Genomic DNA, 22,589 nt, shown 5'->3' on the forward strand with positions numbered 1-22,589 from the left:
TGCCAATCGCGACCCTTCACATGGCCAACCTCCAATCCCGACGGTGGCCCCGCCCATGCCCTGGAGGGGGCGCCCCGTAAATGCGCTTCCGCCCTGCTCCACCCGCCGGAAGTGTGATGTGGCCGTGAGCGGGTCGCCATGGTAAGCGCGGGGCGGTGGGCGGGCGGGGGGTGCCTGCTCCGCTGTGGCCCCGGCCCCCTCCCGCCGGCACTGCCGGCTTCCGTGCCCCCCGGCCGGCAGCGTCTGGCCGAGGGAGGCTTCCCAGGCCCGCTGGCGCCCCAGGGGCCCTTCATATCCCATCTGGGGCGGGCCTTTGAACGCCCTCAGGGTATTCCCGCCTGTCGCGGGGCAGCGAGCCCAGGCCAGTTCCACCGTCCGGCCTTGCTTAGCAGCAGGCCTAGCAGTGACCTGAACCGGGCATGTCTGCACCCCCTTGCTGCCTTCCCCCCCCCAGCCTGACACGTTTTCTGTCTAATGCGGCCTAGCCTGGGTTTTCCGTGGGGCAGTGCGCTGTCTGTCAGGATTTCTGTGTCCCCCGATTTCGTGGCTATGTTGTTTGACATCTTGCTTCTTGAGCAGCTGGCAAAGGCCTGACATTGACTGCTGTTCTTGTTCTTAGGAGTAGCATCAGAGGCGTAGTCCTGTTTGCTAACAGAAAGTATGAGTGATATATACGTGGAGTTGACCTAGAGGCATACTAACATTGCTGTTTGCTTCCTATGGTTTCTGCCTTTTTTTCATTTTACGTACAGAGAATACGAATGGAAGATTTGTATTTGGTTTAGAGCTAAAGCTGTACTCTGAAATGGTCTCTCTCAGCTAAGCTAAAGGTCTTTGTTTGAGCCGTGCAGATACATGATTTCTAAATTTAAAAGAAAAACAAATAGCTAAGGGGGGATGCTTTCCCTGTATAAATAAAGATTTGTACTTAACTTTTATTTCAACACAGAATTATTTTAAGACTAGCATTTTCAGATTTTTTCTTAGAATCATAGAATGGTTTGGCTTGAAAGGGACCTTTAAAGATCACCTAGTCCAACCCCCCCTGCCATAGCCAGGGACACCATCCACTAGATTAGGTTGCTCAAAGCCCCATCCAACCTGCCATTGACAGGTTATCCATCACCAGGGATGTATATTTTACAACTTCCACTGAATCTTTTTATACTTCCTGCATATTCATTGAAAGATTAATATCTTGTGAACTTTCTTACGGTTCAGTTCAAAAAATGTTTCTAGGCTCCAGATCTTGTCACCAGCAGGAAATTGCTGGAAGTTGCTCACCTGAGCATTCCTTGGCAGATCTTCTAGATGAACCTGTTCTAATCTGTGGCTTCAAGCAGTGAACAAAGGGTTTTCGTGATAAGAGGCATAAATTATCTCAGAAGATCTAAACCATGGATACAGAAAACAAGAGACAAAAGGGAAGTGAATAACTCACCTCTAATCAGTGCCTTGGAAAGGTAGATACTGTAGAAGTACAGCATCACCTTGCTGTTCTTCATAGTACTTAAAAGGATTTGAAATTGTAGAGGAAAGGCAAGAAAATCTTGATGATCAATGTGACATCTATATTGCTCAGTTTAGCACTTCACTATAACACTGTTTATATCTAGCAATAATATTATGGCAAGCATACGAGGTCTTTTGAGAATTTTTTCTCCATTTGTCCATGTTGCTTGTTAGAGGCTACCCTGTATCCTTCAAGGAACCTTAAGTAAGAACCTTTTAATGAGATTTTTCTTGTGATTTTATGTCAAAAGAGGTGAAAATAAGATTCCTCAGTCTTGCAGTGTTTGAATTCTGCAGGGAAGACAGTAGCCCTCATGGCATATATAGGACTTTGGATTCTCTATGATTCTACCTCTGGTGTTGTGGTTCTTTAGGAAAAAAAAACCCTGTTGTCTGGTGGGATTACCAGTCATGAGCTGTAGTTAATGACCCTTTCTTTTGAGCTCACACTTGACTGTGAGATAGGAAAGAGCTTCTGTCTGTGTATTGTCAAATGGAAGAGAGTAAAACTACACCTCCAGTTTGTTCTTTCTCCAAAGAAAATGAGCTGCAACTGTGGCAAACCAGTAGCTCTGTGAATAGCATGCTTTTTGAAGCGTAATTTCCAAAGGACTCTACCCCTTGGAACTTTCCATGCCATTGTCTCCTGGGCTTCTTTACCATATCCTTATTAAGCAAGTCAAAACTTGTGCTGGGTGACAGCCAGCTTCTGCCAAACAGAAGATACATATATGTTGTCTTCTACCTATCTTTTCCTTCATGTGAAAATGCAACCTGTGGTTTTTTCCTGTTCACTGCCAGTAGGTAGAAAAAAAATACTATTTTAATTTAAAAGAACTTTGAAAGCACGTAGAAGATGCTCAATGGATTTAAAAAATACTGGAAACAGAAGGGATGCAGTCTAATGACACAGCTGCTTAATTTATTTAGAGGCAGATTATATATTGTTTACTGGCTTTCATAAATCCTTGTGTCACTTGATGCTGTTGACTCGAAACGTATCTGAAAACTCAACAAAACTTTCCCTAGTGGGGTTGAAAAATTTCCATGTGGCATGGTGGGCAGAAAGAGGGAAGAAGCCTAAAGTAGTTAAAATTAATGATAAGCCTCTCACCTGTTGAAGGGTGATCTTCGCTTTCCTTCATAGCAAAAACGTGGTATTAGAGCCAAACAGTACAGGTACAAAAAACATCTTTGTAGATATATTTTGTGTATGGAATTGCAACTTGGTGATTAAGAAAATAAAGAATTGCAGAAAACTTGACAAAGATGGTTTCTTTCCCTTCACCCTCTGGCTAGGACTGACCTTGAGCCCCACTTTACTGCCAAAAAATTGATTTGGGAACTTTCCATGAGGACAAACATTTCTGTACTAATCTTTGTTGCTGTCTTAGCATAGTGTTTATAGAAGGAAGGGGAATTGCTCATATAACCAATTGTAAAAACATTCATCAGTAAATATTGATCCAAACCAAGCTCTTGGATATAAACATACCAGAATCTGAGACACTGCTCTGCAAAAGAGCTTTCAGGAGTCTTCAAGTACAAAGTTGTGTTTGGCTTATTCAAAGTTACAAGGAGGAATCAATCCTAATTCAAAATTGCTAATAGATTTTTACCATGGCTTAAAGGTAAATAGGATTATAAACATCTAGTTCAACTTAGAGTCTTAAGGTGTCTTTGTATTGTGAATTTATTTTAGAGTAATGATGAACAACGTTTGCATGTCAGTATTATAATGCCATCAGCCACTGAATTTTTTGAACAAGAAGCAACTGGAATTTCAGAGAGTTACAGCTGCGGTAGCAAATTTTTCATCTGATAAAGCCTGTGCTACCCTGCTAATCTGATTTTACTGGAAATCTGAAGATTTTACTCTTGCGCCAAAGCTGTAATGCAAGAAGGTGTTAGGACCTCCTTTGTCACCAGTTGTGCAACAACTGACTCGCATCCCTGCACTGGATACTGTTTGATTCCCGCGGCTGCTCTGGCATGCCCCTAGCAGTAGGAGCAAAACCTGCTAATTGAGGAGAAAGCAAGAAGAATCTGCTGTCTGTGTACTTCTCCTCCTATCAGAATAACAAGCTTGTCAGATAATTGGAAAGGCGAGAGGAAGGGAGAAACAGGAGATGCACGGTGGTTAGGAAGGGACGATGAAGTATGTTGTTCACTACACTAGTATTGGTGCTTAGTAAATCTCATGCCATCTGTCACTGCATTTGTAATGCTACTGTGGAGTAGGCATGTCATAATTACTATATGAAGCGTTCAGTATAGGTACTCTCTGCCAGTTTACAAGATGATATGAAAATATATCATCAACATATATCATCAATAGTTTGCTTCTGTGGTTATAGAACAGAAGAAATTATTTCTTCTGCCATTGTAAAGATTTGGAAAGATTAGGGTGCAATGAATCTGCTTTTTCTACTTTTACCACATACCTAAACAGTCCAGGAATGACACCAGTTGTGAGAAACTGTTTCTTTGCTAAATGCCGAGCAGTCCTTATTAAACATCTTTGGCATTCTGTCTACTATTAAATATCTTCATTTTATTTAGTAATAGCATGAAAAGTGGGGATCACATTTTTCTGCAGCCTTTTTGAAGTTAATAATGGGCAGATTAATTGTAGATTAATTACACCGTAGATTTTCCACTCACGATCCAAACGCTTTAAGTTGAACAAAAAAGGAAGTTACCATAAAATAATCTGTCACAATACATTTTTTTCATTGGCTGCAGAATTAGACACCATGTGCATCCACTGTAATAGCTACAGTGTTGAGTAAGTTTTTCTGCTGATGCACAGAGCTTGGTGTTCAAACTCACCAAAAATTCTCATTTTTGATTTTGTGACCAGGGAGAGAAGTGGAAACTGCTGGCATCTTGCTGAAAATTATACCTGTCTTACAGATGCTTAGAATCCAAGCCACACACCTGAACTCTGCCAAAGAGACCTACAGAGGGGCTGTAGGCCTGTTGGGTGCCATGGGACATCAGGGACTTAGTAGAGCTTTTCATTATTTCTTGACTAACTACGTATGTTTTTTCCTGATAGACAAGTATTTATTTTTCATGTTTTAAGGAGATGGGTTGTACTATTAATGGTCAAAAAAAGAAGTATGTAAACTGTATACTTAAATCCTTAGTAAATTAATTGGTAAATTAAAAGATAAGCTTTTTGTGCAGCCTTTAGAACAGAAGGAACATACTATCTCTTGAATGCATGCAGCAACTTTTCAGGCATTCTGTAAGGATGTTCAGGAATGCAGTTCAGCTTTGAATTGCACAGGCTTTCTGTGGCAATAAGAGACATTCAGAGAAATAGAATGCATGTGGTTATTTCCTGTTGTGCTATGGGCCCTATCTGTAGTTAGTTTTTGATTCTTGCGAGTTTGGTATGACAGTAAAACTTTTCCTATAACATTATTTTGGTAAATTCCTCAGATACCAGCAGATAGAATGTTAGCTGAATTGCAAATGTCAAAGTATTCAATACAACAAACCAAAAATATTTCAGTATCTTAGTAACTTTCTGAGAACTTTGACTTCCTTCTATGTTCAAATTACTGTAGCACCTTCTGCTACAAACTCACACTTTTTCTATCCAGCTTTTATTTGAGTGGGGATGTCACCTGACTGAAAATGTGCTGGCATGTTAGAATGACTTACATCTTCCATTCACACACACAGTTTTTCTGTTTCTTATGATTCTCTAGTAAATATGAGGTAAAGAATCTAATCAGTATGGTACGCAAGTTCCATACTGTTCCAGAATGGAGAGTTAAATGATTTGACAGAAATACGCTGATCAGTTACCAAAAACACAGGAATGGTACAAGTTTATAATTAGGCATACTTCTTCAATGAACAGCAAGAGAAACCAGAACTTACTCATCGTGGCCAAAGATGCCTTTTTCTTTACACAGATAATTTTTCTCCTGCTCAACTGCACTCTAGAAATTTCCAATGTACACATTTTTAGGGCAGGAGAGGTAGAAGAGCTGCAGGTCAAGACTTATGTCCTTTTGGAGAGCTCTGTGGTAATGGCTGGGTATCACCTCTCCATTCATAGTTCTAGAAACTATTTAGTCTCATGTTACTCTAGAGAACATGCTTAGCTTCAACATCCTAAAAAAGGGTTATAGAAATTGTTTCTGTTATCTAATGGGGGAAGACAGCAGACAAAAAAATTGCAAGCTATATAATCTGCAAAGAAGGTGGGGAGGAAAAGGTATCTTAAGCATTTACTGCTACATCTAACAAGTCTATGTTTAGTAAATATATGGACATATACACATATGTGTTACAATAGCCCTGATAAAAAAGCTTGATACTGTAACTTTAATTTAGTTTTTTATTGTAAGATTTTTTGGTGAAGTGCTGCACTTGCTAGCTGCTCACACCAAAAGCTCAATTTTGAAACTTCTCTAGGTATTGGGGCAAAGAAGGAGGAATTAAGTGAGCATGGAATTTCAGCATCGTCAGCTTGAGGTATCATTTCGTTGTTGGTCTGTAGATTTGAATTGCAGTAAAAAAAACTAAATCTGTTAAAGTCAAAAGCTTTTGTAGGAGAAGATAACTGCTTCCATGTGTTAATTCATTGCCTAATTGTTTAGAGAGATGGGTTACTTTTAAACAGATGTATTAGTCTTCAGGTGACAGGAAGCATACATTCATTCCTATGTACTATACTTACCATTTAATTTGGGCAGTATACTTCAAGAAATGTCTGCAGGAAAGACTCCCTATTACTGTAATAAAGCCTTAGCCTAAATTTTATCAGTGCAAAAATATATATTTTAGACAGAACTTTGAATATTTTAGGCAGAAATGTGAATGAGCATTACATACTGTGCTTAAATTCTTCGGAAAGTAAGTACTGGGGTGAATGTCCAGTAAACTCAAAGTAAAAAACCCTATTCATGTTGGAGCAACTAGTAACTGCTACCTCAGTGGTATTTGGATACTTATAAAGCACAAACCAGTTATGTCTAAACACCTCTTGCTTAGTTCTTCAGAGTAGTTTTGCCAATAATCACTTCAAACATAACTGTTTTGCAAGTTTTGTATTTTTTTTTACAGTTCTAATTAGCATGCCTCTTTTACAAATTCTTATTTTCATTCATTTTTTTCAGATTGCATTTGGCAGCAGTGGGAAAACAAATTATTTCTGAATAGGTTGAAAATAATATAATTATGTACATGTTTTAATTAAGTTCTAGCAATTGCTTTGATCTTCAGATGGGGAGTAGTGCTACATGTTTTATTTCTTTTTTTTTTTTTTTTCAATATTATACTCCTAAAAATTGGATTGAGACTGGGGAAATAAGACTTGCAATACCTAGTGGAAACCTGTGATACTAAGCATTTTCTCTTTCAGTATTTTAAGGACCTCTTCATTAAAATTTCATTGATTTCCTCTTTCAGTTTTTTAAGGACCTCTTTCATTGATTTATTTCAGTTTTCTGTGATGAGATTTGAAGCCTACGTTACTGTTTTAATGTAGGCTTTTTCATTTTTATCAGCTCTTGCTTAACCACACTTTAACTACAGTGTAAGGTCTTGCTCACATGTTAATATGACAATTGCAGCTAAACAGTCGTATATCAGTATTTGTTTCTTTGGTTCCACAGAACATAATCATCCATCAATTGTATAACATTGAGGAGGAAAAAAGAAGACTGTTCTAGAAAGACTGTATATTCCACCGCATATTGCACAAATGAAGTTATCATTTCTTTAGGATATTCCAATAATTTGTCTGGGTTTGCCCACAGAAATTGATTATTGTAATAGTAACTGTGGGGCAAAGTTTAACAACTTGCTGGCACTACAGTGGCCTTTCTTTTTATAGTATGCACAGATGAAATTGTGGCTGCACTGCAATCAGAGATGGAGTAATCATTTTGTAAATACTAGAAGTCTAGGGAAGATAAATCTTTGGTTTCAGTGTTCAGTCTGTTGAGATAAACTGGGAGAGCTTTTATAGAACCATGATACATGGTGTATTTTGAGTGAAAGTAAATGTATGACACAAGGGGAAATTCAGTGGGTCCTTCCATGACACATACAGTCGCATCAGAAGTTAAGATGTAATTTATTACAGTGCTACCCAAGGGTTGCATCGTTAAGTGGTTCATAATTCTGTGGTGTTGCCTGCAAAGACATGGAACAAAACAGTATCTGAATCAGAGAATGTAGGAGTGATGGAGTGAATAAAAAGTGCCGAGGCACATACAGGAAGTCTTGGCTATAGCTGTTGTTTTCACTGTAGACATAGTTTAGGATTCTTGCATCTATTACAGCTGTGTCTGCTGAGGTTGAATACGCATTTACTAGTGAGCACTAAAAATTTAGGCAGTCATCTGAGTGTGCCCTTCCTTTCAGCACATGGAATTAAATACTCGTATAAAGTGCAAGAGTTGTTGATAACCAGAACTCTGTTGCCTCTTTTTCTTTTTTTTTCTTCTCCCCAGCTGTAGTAAATTTAATGTTGCCTAAATTGCAGGAGTGACAACGTTGTCGTGAGCAGGTTGAGAGGGGCTGTGCAAACGTTACAGCCCATTGTGATTCCATTTTTCAGTTACATACATACATACTCTAAATGAACTGAAGTATATTATACTTTATACTTTATTATATTGAAATCTTATTACCGTATACTGTTCCATGAATTTCTTTTTACTCCATCTGCAAACTCCTCCTTTCCTCCCTCCAGAAATGAACTAGAAACTCCAGTAAAAGTAACTGTCACAACATCCCCTGCTCCTGTGTTGCAGCAGAGTGACCGATGGCATCCTCCAGAGGCAACTGGAGACCGTTTCTTTCCTTATAACTCTCTGTTTGCCCCAGTATCTCTCTACTGACAGCTATGCTGTTGAGATGTGGGCTCAGATGGGAACACATTCAAATGTCCCTAGCTGTAGTTTGTCTTCTAACTACTATATATTCACATGAGTATTTATAATGCATGCCACCACTGCTAATCTCAACACATGAAAACTTCCAAGAGTATTCATTCTTTATTCCTATGGCGTATTATATGGAATTACTTTTAGTAAGATATGATATGATCAGGGAAATAATATTGAGGGGTTTTTTTTTAAGGGCTGATGTTTTGAAGGATTTAAAAGAGCCTTTGGGCATGTAGCTCTCAAAGCTAACATCCATGGTCTTAAATTTCTAAAGACTTATGAAAAAACTTGCTCTTGCACGTTCAGCTGAATATAATACCTCATTAACGCTGCAGGTGATTTGTTAGTGCTCCACAACTACCTGGAGACAGCACACAAGAGAGGGAGGAGGGGGAAAAGTGTAATTACTGAAGTAACAGAGAATGTAACTATTGAGGTATTTCCACCAAGTCAGAAATGTGCCAGACACAGATGTAGAATGTCAGCCATAGCTTGTACTGTCTAAACCAAGAATATAATACCAGTAGTGATCTTTTCTGCCTTTGCAGTTTGAGTCTGGGAAGTTAGTTAACTTTCCACCAGTGTGTGGACACAGTCTGAGAGATAGCATCATGTTCTCAATCTGCTGAAATTTCTGTATAATGGGAATGAAGATCGTAGGATCTACATTAAGCCAGTCAACATGTTTGAAGAATTCAAACTACATTTGGATCAGAGGAATGCAGTTGAATCAAATTAACTGCAATCCACCTACATTACATTTTCCAAATAGCTTGGTATGTGAATGCACTATTTTTTGAAAGGATTTTGAGTAATGTATGACTCTTACAGCAACCTTTAATTACATCAGGTGGAGCAGCCGGATGTAAATCACCCTTTTCTGTAAATTCAGCTGGGTCCTAAGAATTACTTCAGATGTGAAATGTGAAGCCATCTACTTCAGAAATAAACTTTCATTTCCAGTTCAGAATTGTAAACAAATTTTAAAATATGCACGTCTGTTCTTTTAAAGTCACTGTATGGATAAATGTATAATTCAGAGCACATTTCAGTGGAAGGGCATCTGTAATTACAGTGACGTCCTACGCTGCATATCTGGAGAAACACATGAAGAGCCCAACAAAGGACAATTATATACTGCCCCTATTGATTGACTAATAACACATTTCATGAGTATACATTTACAATCCCTGCTTAAGAGGAAGCAAGTGTGCCCTTCTGCCATTTTCATATGTTGAAGTACCCGATACCGCCAGCCTCCTTGGGAAGCAGCTGCAGGAGAAAGCTTGCAGGAATTCATGGGAACCAAGCTCTGGCAGGCACTGCACTGTGAGATGTTGAGAGCAGCTGTCTGTCCCAGAGGACTGATCAAAATAATCAGTTGATAGGGAGTATCTGGCTTTGCTGAGAGGCAGCCACTCCTGGGTCTGGCCCCATCACGTTCCTAGACGTGCAGGAGCCAGGAGATGCTGCCTCTCATAGGTCGTAAGAGTTGCCTCTGCAGGAGAATTGAGAATTCCCTGGATTCTGAAGTTGGCAAAACCTTATGGCTAGTACAAAGGCAAGGGTCTACCAATAATGATGGGCAGTGTTTTGTCCTTTGTGAATAATCTGTCATTATTTACAGCATGGTACAACAGAAATGATGACTCTGCTAGCTAAGCTAGAACACTAAACATGATTTAGCTAATGCTGTGGCTCAGCAGAAAAGCAGGTAGCCTCACCTTGAGAACTGGCTTTCGGTGTTGTATCACCGCTCTACTTGAGCTGTGTAACATCCCCTCTCCATGTTCGCACTCACCGCAGAAACCTGCCTGCATGTCAGTTGTTGTGTGTAGTTGCCATTTGCTCTTCAGCTTCCTCCACTATTTACCTTCTCTCTGCACCCTAATCACATTTTCACCCTGTCCCTTTTTTTGTCTCTCAGACTGTTGTTACAGAAAGGGCATGAGGAACGAGGGAACTGGCTTGGGAATTTTTGCTCCTGCGGGATGGCTGATGCAAGGGGGCTCCAGCTTCAGGCAGCAGGGAGCAGTAGCGCACCCACGCCAGTGGCTGGTGCTGCCTTTGAGGACATGCCCTCCGGGATGCTGAAAACTCCTACAGCCTGCAGAGGCTCCTTGAGCCTCTCTGTGCTGTTCCTTCCTCATGGGTAGCTCCACACCCATGGGCCGCCTGTTGGACCCCGTTAACTTAGACATTTACATCGGTTTGTGCATCTAGCCCTGTCTAATGCATGTATTCAGGCTGGCAGTTATACACATGCTCTAGTATTGCTTCCTGTGATTGATGGAGACTTCTGTGTAAGCTAAGGTTATTATTCTTTTTTGTCACTAGGTTTTAGATCCCAGTATCAGAAAGGCTGTGGATGTTCCAGTGGCTATGTTCCTACTAGAGCTTCTTGGTTTTCTCTCTTAATTTACTGTTAGTGCAATACTGAACTGAGATACTGACTTTCTTTTATGTCTCTTTAACTATCTAGGGAAATTGCTTATTGGAGCTTCAAAACATTAGAATTTTTTGACATAGTAGGAAAGTGTACATAGATCAACAGGGATGTGCCCCAGGCTATGGAAATGGGAGCTGTGATGTGTTCTTAAATCCCATCGTGTTCTTGAAGAAGGAAACTGCAATGTAATATCCCTTCATAAGTGCTAAATATTTACATTTAATTAGATACAGCTTTCTGGGTTAAGCAGTACAAAAATAATATGGGATGTTCAGACAAAAATTGATCAGAACGCCAGAAATAAAAGTTAATTTACTATATTTGCTTTGCCATTTTTTTGGAGTTCAGACAGAGTAGGATTTGCAAAAGAGGGTAGCTGAGCAGAGAAGATAAGGCTGTTTGAAGTAAGCCATTACCTAATATACTACCTGGCCCTGTTGACCAAAATGTCAGTTGAGACATGCCAAGTTAAAAAAACAACCAAACAACAACAGAAAAAAACACAAACCAATAAAACTGCAGCATCGTGCTTCATGCAGCTGAATTACTTTCACATTGTAAGAAGAATCTTAAGTCTCAGATTTGGGACTAATTGTTAGAAGCTAAAATCACAATGACTAGTAGGGAAATATTTCCACTAAAAATTCCGGTGCATCTATTGGGGAAAAAAAACCAACCACGCTGCTAGTGCATCATTCATTGGAATGGTGATGTGGCACTCACTGGAAATCAGCATCAGTCATCCTTCTGCCAGATTTGGCACTTGGTTATGGAGTTACAGCAGTCTTTACATGAGTACCTTCTCTCTCCCTATAATGTTTATACTTCTGGAAAAGATTGCTTCACATAAGCAATGATGGTTGCTTTTAAGTTAATGATTAAAGATGTTGGCCACACAGGACTCAGACTTTAGCTTAAAAAAATGTTTGTGAGGTGCACTTCCTGCATATTAGTGATACTTTAAACTCTAGCAAATAGCCAGATCATGCAGCAGTTTCTCAGAATTGTTTTTTTCTTACTGCCAGTAGGCAGATCAGTTTACTATCAAACAATAGCACTTCTCCATCCTAATGCAATTCCCCCATTCTTCCAGCATTTTCCATAAAATGAGCACTTAATAAGTACGTAAGTTTAAAACAGTGTGGATGTTTTAAATTTAAAATCTAAAGGTGATTTGAAGATAAAATGAATCAGTTATCTTTTCTGTAGTTCAGGTGGGCTTAATTGTATGTATTTCTACAAATTGTGGAATTTTTTGGTGTAGTCTTCATAAAACAGTATATTAACAATCCTCCTACATATTTCTTGTGATTCGCTGCCTTGGCTGCCACTGGTTTACTTGTCAAATACTCTTCACCTCCACTTTCACCACCACCACCACCATACTCTTTGGATGCAGACTGCACTTAGACGTGTTCTTGGCCAGGACAGAACATCTGTTTTCTGTAACTCTTAGCCTGCTGCTAATGGGTTTCCACAAACTGGCTTTGGAACAGGTCCCTGGGAGCAAAACGGTAAGGTTACCATTTTGCCTGCTGTTTCTTTACCCTTCTCAGGATGGATTGAGAAAGAAAAACTTTGTTCTTCCATCACTGTGTGCAAGAGGCTGTTAGAAAGAGTTTCTAGCATTGTAGGTTTATTTTGGTTTTAGTGGGTATTGTCTACAGGATCACCTGTTTTCACCAGCTTATGCAGTGAGGGGAAGTTTTGTACTGTGAAGATGTAATTTTTCTTTTCTAATTTTCTTCCATAGTCTGCCATCTTCAACTTTCAGAGCCTGCTGACTGTAATCTTGCTGCTCATATGTACCTGCGCCTATATCAGATCCTTGGTTCCCAGCTTACTGGACAAAAATAAGACAGGGTATGTAATCTGATCATTTTATAAATACACAAGCTGTTTGGTTTTAACTGCAACATTTAATATCCTCTAGTGATAATACAAATCCTACTTTTAATTATTTCTCTCTTCTTTAGAGATAAAAAACTTCATTTTGTACCTTACAATAGAATGCACTAAGGTATTTGCAAGCACTTATTTTGCAATTGTATAGTGAGAATTTGTTACCTAAGCCAGCTAATACTGCTTTATTAGTGATTTTCTGGATTTATAACTTTCTTGTTAGATACTTATTAAAGGTACAGAAATGACTGACAGAAAGAAAAAAATTCCTACATGCTGCTATTGCTGTAATGATTTATTTTTGGTTCTTAGGATAGGTAAGAAAACATGAACAGCAGAAGCTAGCTCTTTGTTTTCAAGATCAGCATTTTGGAGGTTCAGGTTTGAAACAATAATCTGTAACTAAAAAAATGGAAACTATTAAGGTCAGCATCACTACCCTTTTCTATGGTCTCTTGAAGTCATTGTTTTGTATTCGCTAAGATGAAGGAAGAATTTTTGAAAGCTTCTACAAAACCTAACCTATATTTTTGTCCTTTAGTCACTCTAACTTCATCTGACTCCTATTCATGAAGCACATGTTCCTAGGTGACGAGTGTTTTTTCTCCTTTATGTTCCCCATTCTCATGGAATGTGCTTAATGTTGTGGGGCCAATACTGTGGCAAAACAGTTCTTCTCTACCCTGCTTGGCAGCACAATTTTTGGGGTGAAGGGAAATGGGAGCACCAACAGAGACAAATCTATGCCTTACTCATGCTGTTAGTGGCTTACCAGTTTTCTTTGTGCTATAAAGAATGTGATGGGATGTTGGGTGCAATCAACAGTATGCAGAACTGTGATTTAATTGCTGTGGTCTTAAAGTAATGATTGGGCAGTTTTGACCTAGAAACCACTGAGGCCATCCACAGTATTTCAGTAATACTGTTACCTAAAGTGAATACAAAGGAGATAGATAATATTTATAGAAGTAGGAGGTAATTCTAGCTGGTAATGTTCTAGGTGGAAAAAACAGACAGGCTTTTGGGCGCTGGGTGTTTTGACTTGGCCGCTTTTTCCATTAGATCATTTGTTGTTAAAGAAAATGTTTTTTTCCCTAAGTATCTTCTGTCACTTCTGCATTTAATTTCAGAAAAAGTGTCAAGTTTTAAGTAGACTCTTGTCACCAAGAACCCTGAGTGTTTTGTCTTCTGAAAGCCTTTGTTGAAATTAACCTCTGGAATTGCTGTTTTATCACACAAGTTTTCTTGCAGCGGTGTAAGATAGCCAGAGTATGCTAGCTTTTAAATTTAATTTTTTTTTTTAAATTTTTTTTAGAATTTGGAGTTCTAACATGAAAATGCTTCTGTCCTTTCATATGAGGACATGAGATTGTCACTGACATGAGAGATTTCTTTTGATGAAAGTAAGGATTGAAAGAAAGGATGACTTCATGAAGGACTGGTGGTGGGGCAGGGGGAATTTGGGTGTCTGCTAGTTGAAGATAACACAATAGTCAATGAGGTATACACAGTAAGAAGTAAGAATATTTATTTTACTGATTAAAATTTTAGTGCTGTTCTTGGCAAGGAGTATTTCCTTTAATCTGGAGCTACTCTGTTTATTCTTGAGGCAAATCTCTCTGGAATACAATAGAACTCTCTTCATAAAACATTTTCAAAGGGTGCTGACACAGTGGAGGAGTTGGGGTGTTTGATCTGTAGGTTTCTATTTATATATATGTTGGACATACTATTTTATTTTTGTTTTATATATATATGTATGTAGACTACTTTGTACTGGAGAATAAAACGTTGGCCTGGAAGCAATGAAATTTGTTTCCTGAATGGTAGATGTTTACGTGGAGCTCATATGCTGTTAAACCCCTGTCCCTCTTTGCTAACATATTCCATGCTCAAATGGAAATGTCTAGACGTACTGGATAAAATAAAATACTAGTGATATTTCATTTTACCACAGAGATGATCTTACCTCATTATCCCTGCTCCAAATTAATAGCATAAGAAATAGCAATAAAATATTGAAGTGACAGAAAGGAGAAATGTTGATAGTTGCTCACTGTATTTCTGACTGAGTGGTAACTTTGTTGAAGATTTAGGTCTGTTGATAATAAGTAAAGAAACATGTTTCTGTTGGTTGAGAGACTGTGTTGCAAAGTGATGTCACCGATCCTCATAACACTGTATTTCATCCCCTTGACTCGGCTGCCAAAATGTGTCTTTTCGTACCAAGCCAAACAGAATCTTAAACCTTCATTTTCCCTGACGTGTCTTGAGTGTTTCCATGTGCTTTGTCCTGAAGCAAAAGTGTTTAAGGTTGGGAAAGCAAGTGGAGATTTACTGTCTCATGCTTAGAGGAGAATGTGTACCACAACATAATTCTCTCCTCCCTGCCAACCAGAAAGATGTGTTAGCTTATATGCAGTGGAGATCTCCTTTGACTTGCCATAAGCATTGCAGTGGGGTATCTCTCACACTCCCTCCTACGGGGCCAGCGGAGTTATCCTGGTAAACACACGGCAGCTGCATTTCGCAGCATTCCCAGTCTAGCAGCCAAAGTCTAAAGCCCCACTAACCCTTTCTTCTCTTACTGGGCTTCATTTCTGAGGGTTTTTTGTTCTCCAGATAACCAACACCACTTTCATAATCACTGCTTTTAACATTAGCACTGAAAGCCAGGAAATATGCAGCAGCTCATGCACATTTGTCTTGTGGCTGCCAGAAAAGAGCAGGTATGCAAGCCAGACTGACAGACTTCACTTGCATCAAAACAGAGATGAAGATGAGCATGAAAGGGAGAATAAGAAACAGTGAAATGACTTCAAGTAGTTGCTTCATTTTCATGCAGGAGGGATTATTTTGGAGCAGATTCATTCAAGGCAGCATTGTTTCTGTGATAGTCAAACAGGTTTGGACTTCAAGAGGTGCATGTTGTGGACCTGAGAGGAACAGTAATAGAAAAATTCAGCAAAGCAGAAGGCCAGCACAGGCTCTTCTTTCAATGTGAGCTCCCCAGTTCATTCAGAGGCTGTGACTGTAGCTGTTTAGAAGGTCCAGGTTTCAATTTGCTTTTGCTCAGCAGAAAACTATGTGGACAAACAGATGTACTGAGCCATTCCAATAGCAGCACAAGCCTCTAAAAAAGTACTGTTGTCATCTTTTGGAAGGCTTGTCAGTCGTCATGTCAGTGCTGACTTTAAGGTCATAAATTGTTAACTGCGGTAAGGGTAGCTGATGAAACCCACATTCTAACTCTGCTGTACCACCCACATCATAAAGGAAAATCCATATTTTCACCAAGGGGTTTTTTTAGGGCGAGGGACAATGTACAATACTTAATCATAACTTTACACATGGTCAGAAAACCCTGAGAAGGCAAAGAAATACCCTTGCTGAGATTGTGAGGCAATTTCAACAGATTTGTAGACTGCCTGAAGGAGTTAATACTGTTTTTCCCAGATAAGATTCTTCTAATATGCATATGAACAGGACACTAATGTTTTATTTCTTTGAGGTTCTGGGCAAGTATTTGAGAGATGCAACATGAGGCTGGGCTGTGGAAGTTTTTGTGTTGGTTTTGCAGCATGCAATCTGTAAAAATTTTGCAGAGGGTAACTACGGTTTTGAGAGTCTTGTGTGCCATCTACACAGCACTATGGGGATGTGTATTTTGTTCTTTAAGATCTACACATGCATGCCTTTTTGTCTGCACGCATCTTCAAAAACTACACAGATGTCTGCAGGTTACTTTACTGTATGACCTCTTAGCCATGGTCTTCATGCAGGGTTTATTACTTCTGCTTGTGGAGCTATATAAAAGCAGAAAAAAATGGCTTTGACTATACAGAAATACTTTTGGCTTGAGGTAAAATGATTTAAAGCACAAATAAAAAAAAACCCTCTAAAAATGAAAACGCTTGATTGCTGTTCACAATAAATTGGTTAGCAAGAGTAGCGCCCATCAAAAAGCATTTCACTTTGACTTTGAAGACCTTAGTCACTTGTTGCCCCTTGGAATACTTGGTTCTCACCTGCCTAACACCAGACCTTTATTTCAGAAATAAAGGGGAGGCTGATAAATGGGAAGAGGGAGAAATGCTGAAGTAAACTAAGGCCATAAAAGAGGCAATAAAATATGAAGTAGCTCAGAAATTCTTTTTTTAAAAGTACAGAGTGTGTTGACGAAGTGTGCAGGAGCAAGTGGCCCAAAACTACCTGCCTGCATTTAAACAGAAAAAAAAGGCAATTGCCAGAGCCCAAGACAAGGGAAGATAGATAATCAAATCATTGTGGGTACGGGTTCAGAGCACTGTGGGAAAGCACTTGAAGAACTGCCATCACAGCAGGTAGTAGATACAACCCCACAAATTATGTACGCTGAAGTTACTCCTGATAAACTTATTGGGATAAGGAGGAAAAATAATTATGGGGGTTTTAGTCCATAAATCTATAAATAGACAGTATAGTTGAATCCAGGTGGTTTTACTGCATTGCAACTGGTCATGCTATGAAGGAAACCTTTCTGTAGACAAGCTTTCAACACGGTTTTGACCAACATGTGAAAGGCTGAAGTCTGGCTTCTAGTTCAGGATGCTTCAGTATTCCTCCCCTCTTCTTCCACAGATTCTAAAGCAGACTCTTCTCTTGTTCCTCTTGAGCAGTTGGTATGAGGTTATTTTAGTTACACAGAGAAATTATGAATTTGTGGCGTACATGCTTGTACATATCTTCGGATGTGCTTTGGATAGTTGAATCCTGCTTTTCTCCTTTGTTGCTCCCCTTGTGAGAATTAATGCCCTGGGCAAGCAGCGTTAGAGAGACGTGAGCAAAGTAAACCTTGGTAAAAGAGTGAATACAAACCTGAAGAACTGTTTTGTTACGTATTTCAACAAAGGTATTCTATATTAGATTACACTTATGAATGTGTTCTGCTAGAAAAGGCATTTTTTTATTTACTATAGCCAAGGGAAATACAAGGTAGACTACAAAGCATTAAATTTAAAGTACTCAGGTATATCCTCTCTCACACCTGCAGGAGAACTTGCTTCAAAACCTTAACATAAAGACTTTCCCATATACAATGACACGGAGGCCTGTTGGTATTTCCTACTCCAGTATTCTTCTAGTTCTGTTTTTTTCTTTACATAATTTTCTGTCTGGGGTACCTTAAAGTAGAATGTAGATTCTGATGAAATCTTTACACTTGAAACAGAGACTGAATAAATGCATCTTTGTTTTTCTTGCATGCAAAAAATCCTTGCTAGACTCAGAAAGAACTTTACCACTTGTGTACTTCATCGCCTGTAACCCTCTATGCAGGTATCTGGTGTTTTGTGATGTTGAGAAGAGTGTCAAGCTGACAAACTACAGTTAATTAGGATTCATTCAACACAGAAGAAAGAAAATTAGTTGACTTAAAGTATTTCATTAAACCAAGAGCTTAATGAATTTATTTTATCTTTACAGATTATTGGGAATATTCTGGAAATGCGCCAGGATTGGTAATTATTTTTTTGTTTGAAATCTTTTAACACCAGTGCTTATTCTAGAGTATGCATTATTTATGAGGATAATGTTTCCTTGTAGCAATGAAGCCCATACTCATGCATCATCTTAAAAAATGCAGGTTTTACTTCCATGAACTATAGTGGAGGTAGCAGGCCACGTGACTATCTTACCTAGCATCATGGAAGCCTGCATTTTCTAATGTAAATTCCTGTATGTGCTCTGCACTTTTTAGTATGTGAAATAACCAAGGGCATACGCGGCATACTTACTATTAGCATACAAAGAAATCAATGATCCCTTGTAAACTGCTATGTATTTGAAATTCTAATGAACCACTGACAAAAGCCAGATATTTACCTTATAGTAATAAAACATGGAATTCATATTGCAGGAAGGTTCTGTTTAATCACAAATGTCTTTTTTTCTCTCCTTTCTGTAGTTAAGCTTCTGTGCGCTTTTGAATTATGCAAGGCTGCTGGTGTCAAGTGGCATCTATATGCAGGCTGATGAGGTCTATCTGATTTTAGACATTTCCCCTTAACATTCATGTTTATATTTATTTTAATCCTTATTCTGAATCTATTTTGAGAAGAGAATGGCAATATGCAACAGAAGTTCGTTAATAACATTAACGTATATCCAAGGTTTTTTAAAAATTACAAATTTGTCATCAAAACTATTCTTCAAATTGCATTGTTAATGCTGAGCAGAAACTTTGAACTTGTAATTGTAGATCTTCCTACTTGTCATTGAACCTAAAGGAAAGATGCATAGTTCCCTTTTCTGCCTTCTCAGGCTTTGAAAGGGAGGTGACATACATTATTCAGTATGTCAGAAAGCATTTACGCAAAACCCAGTTTTTTTGTGAAGATCTGTTGTTAAAATGATTGCAGATACTGCCCTATTTAGATCATAGACGTAGCAGAACCAATTTTAATATTGCAATTGAAAGAGACTGGCAAGGTGGCCATTGTTAGAAATTAATTTTGAGCTATACTAGCAAAAACAAATTTAAAAATTCAGCTGCACCAAACTTTGTTCAAGGTTGAAGAAGACACCTTGGCTTGCCATCTTCTTTTTAAGTGCCGGCATATTTTTTCTCTTAGCTGTGCACAGCAAATAATTTTGAAAACTATTTAAGAGAGTACATGAGTTTTTATGAGGTCCCTGTCAACTTGATGAAGTTAAGAACTACGGTTCACCTGGAATATAGTCTTCCTTTCCAATCACATTTAACATATTAACATGTTTGCATTTGCTACATCCAAGGTAGTGCATGCACTCTTGTGCCCCATACTGAACTGCTTTGTTTTCTATTTTTCATGTAAAGCACTTCATTTCTTTTCAACTTAACATTGAGTGGTCCAGTTTGACTTTGTTTTAGAGTAGCAGGTGAGGAGGTAGCATCTTAATGTTCCTTGCTTTACATTTCCTTACATAACGGTGCCATATCCTCAGGATGGGAAATGGACTTTGAAGATCATTCCTATCATTGTGTTAATCAAAAAGGCATGTAGAAAGTGTAGGCTTCTATAAATGAAAATGCCTACTGACTTCCTTTACATTTAACTTGCCCAGTATGTTTAAACAACCTTTTCGCGTGTGCATAAGATTTTAATAACCAGCAAGTGGTTACATATTTAGAGTTGTGCAAAATTATGTTTAATCCTGCCACATGGTGATTTCTCTTTCAAGAAAACGAAGAGCAGGAAAGTATAACCCATATGAAAATTGTAATTCCCTAAACTGTAGGAGGTGAACTTCCTCAAAAATTTACTTTAAACAGATGTGAAACTGCAGACATTAATTCATTCAGTTATTTGAAGTTTAATTAAATATATGCCAGATCATGACAACATCTTGTAATGTCACTGTGGCAGGCACTCCCACTTATGGCAGGTGTCACAAGTGTTTTATTTTTCTTTTGCTGTGGAAAAGTTTGTTCCTCCTGTATTTGAAGGTCCTGCTGTTAGGAGACAACTTCTTTTCTGAGGATTGCACCTTAATGATAAACTTGGAAGCCTTGGCAGGTTTTTTCTTTAGTGTTTCTCTGAAAACGAACATCTCAGAAAAGGTGGTTTCTAGTAAGACAAGAGACCTCACACAGCAAAAGGAAATTGAACGTTGTGTAAAGCAAACAGCTCCAGCTCTGTCTTTATGCTTCTGAATGCATAAAACCAGGAATCTGCTCACTTTAAAGAGGCATTTGCTGTGTTAACACTTCCTGACAGTTTTGTAGGCATGAAGTATGATCTAGTGCATGGGACTCTGCTCTCCAGGGAGAAGTCAGTGGATTCATGAAGAGGAATGCTTAAGGAGAAGAGTAAAAAAGCGTGGCTAATTAGATGGGAGAAGTGCCCATGTGAATAGATAGCAGTCTGAGTAACATTACTAATACTCCCTTGATTGTGTTACAGTTCACTACCTAAGATTCTTTTTTTTTTTAGTAGTTTATTTGGTGAGCAAGAGACCTCTGTAACATTTTGTTGTGGGCCAAATGGGTGGGAATAAATCTTTTTCGATTGCCTTTGCCACCAATTGTAAGTCTGTTACTGGAGTAATGTAACTTTCACCCATGGTCTGCCCTGGAAAACTGTAACACTAATTTGAAAGAGTCAGAAATAGAGGTGTCTGTGCAGTTTCTGTAACGTGTTGACCATTTTTATCACTAACCTGAAAATCTGTGGACCAGACCCTCTCCACGTGCTAACAATGTTATGTCTCTCTAGCAGAGAAAAAAGGCAAACATCTGGCTGTGTCTGGGCTGCTGTGAGCTCCCCCTCCCAGTTAGCTGGCTCCTGCATGATACCATGCGTAGAAGATTCATGCTGCATATAGCAGCTGTCATGGCCAGACAGCGCTGTGGTACACCTCAACTGATGCAGAACAGCTTCTGAGCAGTGATAGACCTTAGCCAGAACTGGAATTAGACCAGTAGAAGATTTGGTGTCTTGGTCGGCTTTCCAATACCTGCCTCCTGATTCTTCTTGATGCTGAGACGTAGCAGCAGTAGATTCTTCTCCACACACACACCCACACCCCCCAAATGTTTTCCTGGAAAATGCATCTCAGAAAAGATGGTTTATAGTAAGATAGAAGCCCTTGCATTGACCTTTGCTTAAAGCAAACAGCTCCAGCTCTTCTTTATGTAGCAATATATATTCTATCCTGCATCTTAGATTTCCCACTCTCTTGCCTGTTCTTCCTCCATACATGACTGTGGTCATAATAGCATTTCTCTAGCTAAAAATGTTAAATATTAATTTGCATGTGCAAAGGGATAATTATCATGTTAGGCTAGGAGCAGCCTACATCTGTTTAGTCATGCCTGAATTTTTGTTTAGTTTGGGTTTTTTCATTCCTTTCAGGTGAACGGAAGAGCCCCTACGTGGCTGTCTGCTGTGTCGCGATGGCCTTCAGCATCCTGTTCGTACAGTAGCGACTGGAAAGTGTCCCATACGCCCCACTACCAAACAGCAAAGCATGGAAGAACTTCTGGCAAGAAAAGATAGGAAAGTGTCATCGAGTCTCTTCTCACATGTTGGATAGCCTGTCTTTTAGTGGACAGCCCTCCTCCTGCAAACAGAACATCATGTACAGTATTAGTGATCATAATGTAACTAACTCCAGATGACATGTATTTATTAATGTCAAGTCAGTACTGACACTCCTGATGTAACTCTTGAAAGGGTGTCTGTTGTATATCTGAGTTTCAGGAGAGCTTTCTTTACACCATGCACTTGAAAAGGTTTTTAATTTATTGCTTGATTGATCTAAGGTAGAAACCTAAAAAAGTTAAATCTAGCGATAGCAATAACACCACTATTACAGGAATAAAGAATATTGTGAGTGTGGGATATGTTATGAAAGTATTTTCAGTTTTTACTGTCTGAAGTATCCCTGTCATTTTGTGATAGCTGCACTCATATAATAAAAGTATGACCTCTAGCAGCAGTTACATTCAGCGTTTATTGCCTAAACATTTAATTCCTCAAATGATCTATCAATGTTTTTATTTTTAAGATACTAATAAGGGCAGGGGACCATGATTCATAGAATCATAGAATTATTTAAGTTGAAAAGGACCTTTAAGATCGTTGACTCCAATGAGTAACCCCACAATGCCACCAAGTCCACCAGTAAACCAGGTCCCCGAGTATCATATCTACACGGCTGTTTCAAAGGTATTTCAAATACCTTTTGATATTTCAAATACTATTTCAAATACAAAGAGGTATTTCAAGCCTCCAGGGATGGTGACTCCACCGCTTCCCTGGCAGCCTGTTCCAATGATCGACAAC

General features: G+C 38.9%; 2 protein-coding genes across 2 annotated transcripts in view; one reads left to right on the plus strand and one right to left on the minus strand.

Annotated features, from left to right (window-relative positions):
- The window catches only part of XRCC4 (X-ray repair cross complementing 4), a 195,200-nt gene extending 182,577 nt beyond the window's left edge, over positions 1 to 12,623 (minus strand). The window contains exon 1 of the mRNA XM_080372566.1: positions 1,442 to 12,623. Coding sequence (XP_080228692.1) covers positions 1,442 to 1,505 — 64 coding nt within the window. The 5' untranslated portion in view covers positions 1,506 to 12,623. The remainder of the gene's footprint in view (positions 1 to 1,441) is intronic.
- Positions 48 to 22,236, plus strand: TMEM167A (transmembrane protein 167A). The gene is made up of 4 exons (XM_080372578.1): positions 48 to 141; positions 12,635 to 12,744; positions 18,247 to 18,281; positions 21,657 to 22,236. Exons 1-4 carry the CDS (start codon positions 139 to 141, stop codon positions 21,725 to 21,727), a joined length of 219 nt encoding a protein of 72 aa, XP_080228704.1. The 5' UTR covers positions 48 to 138; the 3' UTR covers positions 21,728 to 22,236.
- The last annotated feature ends 353 nt before the right edge of the window (positions 22,237 to 22,589 follow it).

Source organism: Falco punctatus (assembly GCF_963210335.1).
Source record: "Falco punctatus genome assembly, chromosome: Z".
In the NCBI taxonomy this organism is placed as follows: domain Eukaryota; kingdom Metazoa; phylum Chordata; class Aves; order Falconiformes; family Falconidae; genus Falco; species Falco punctatus.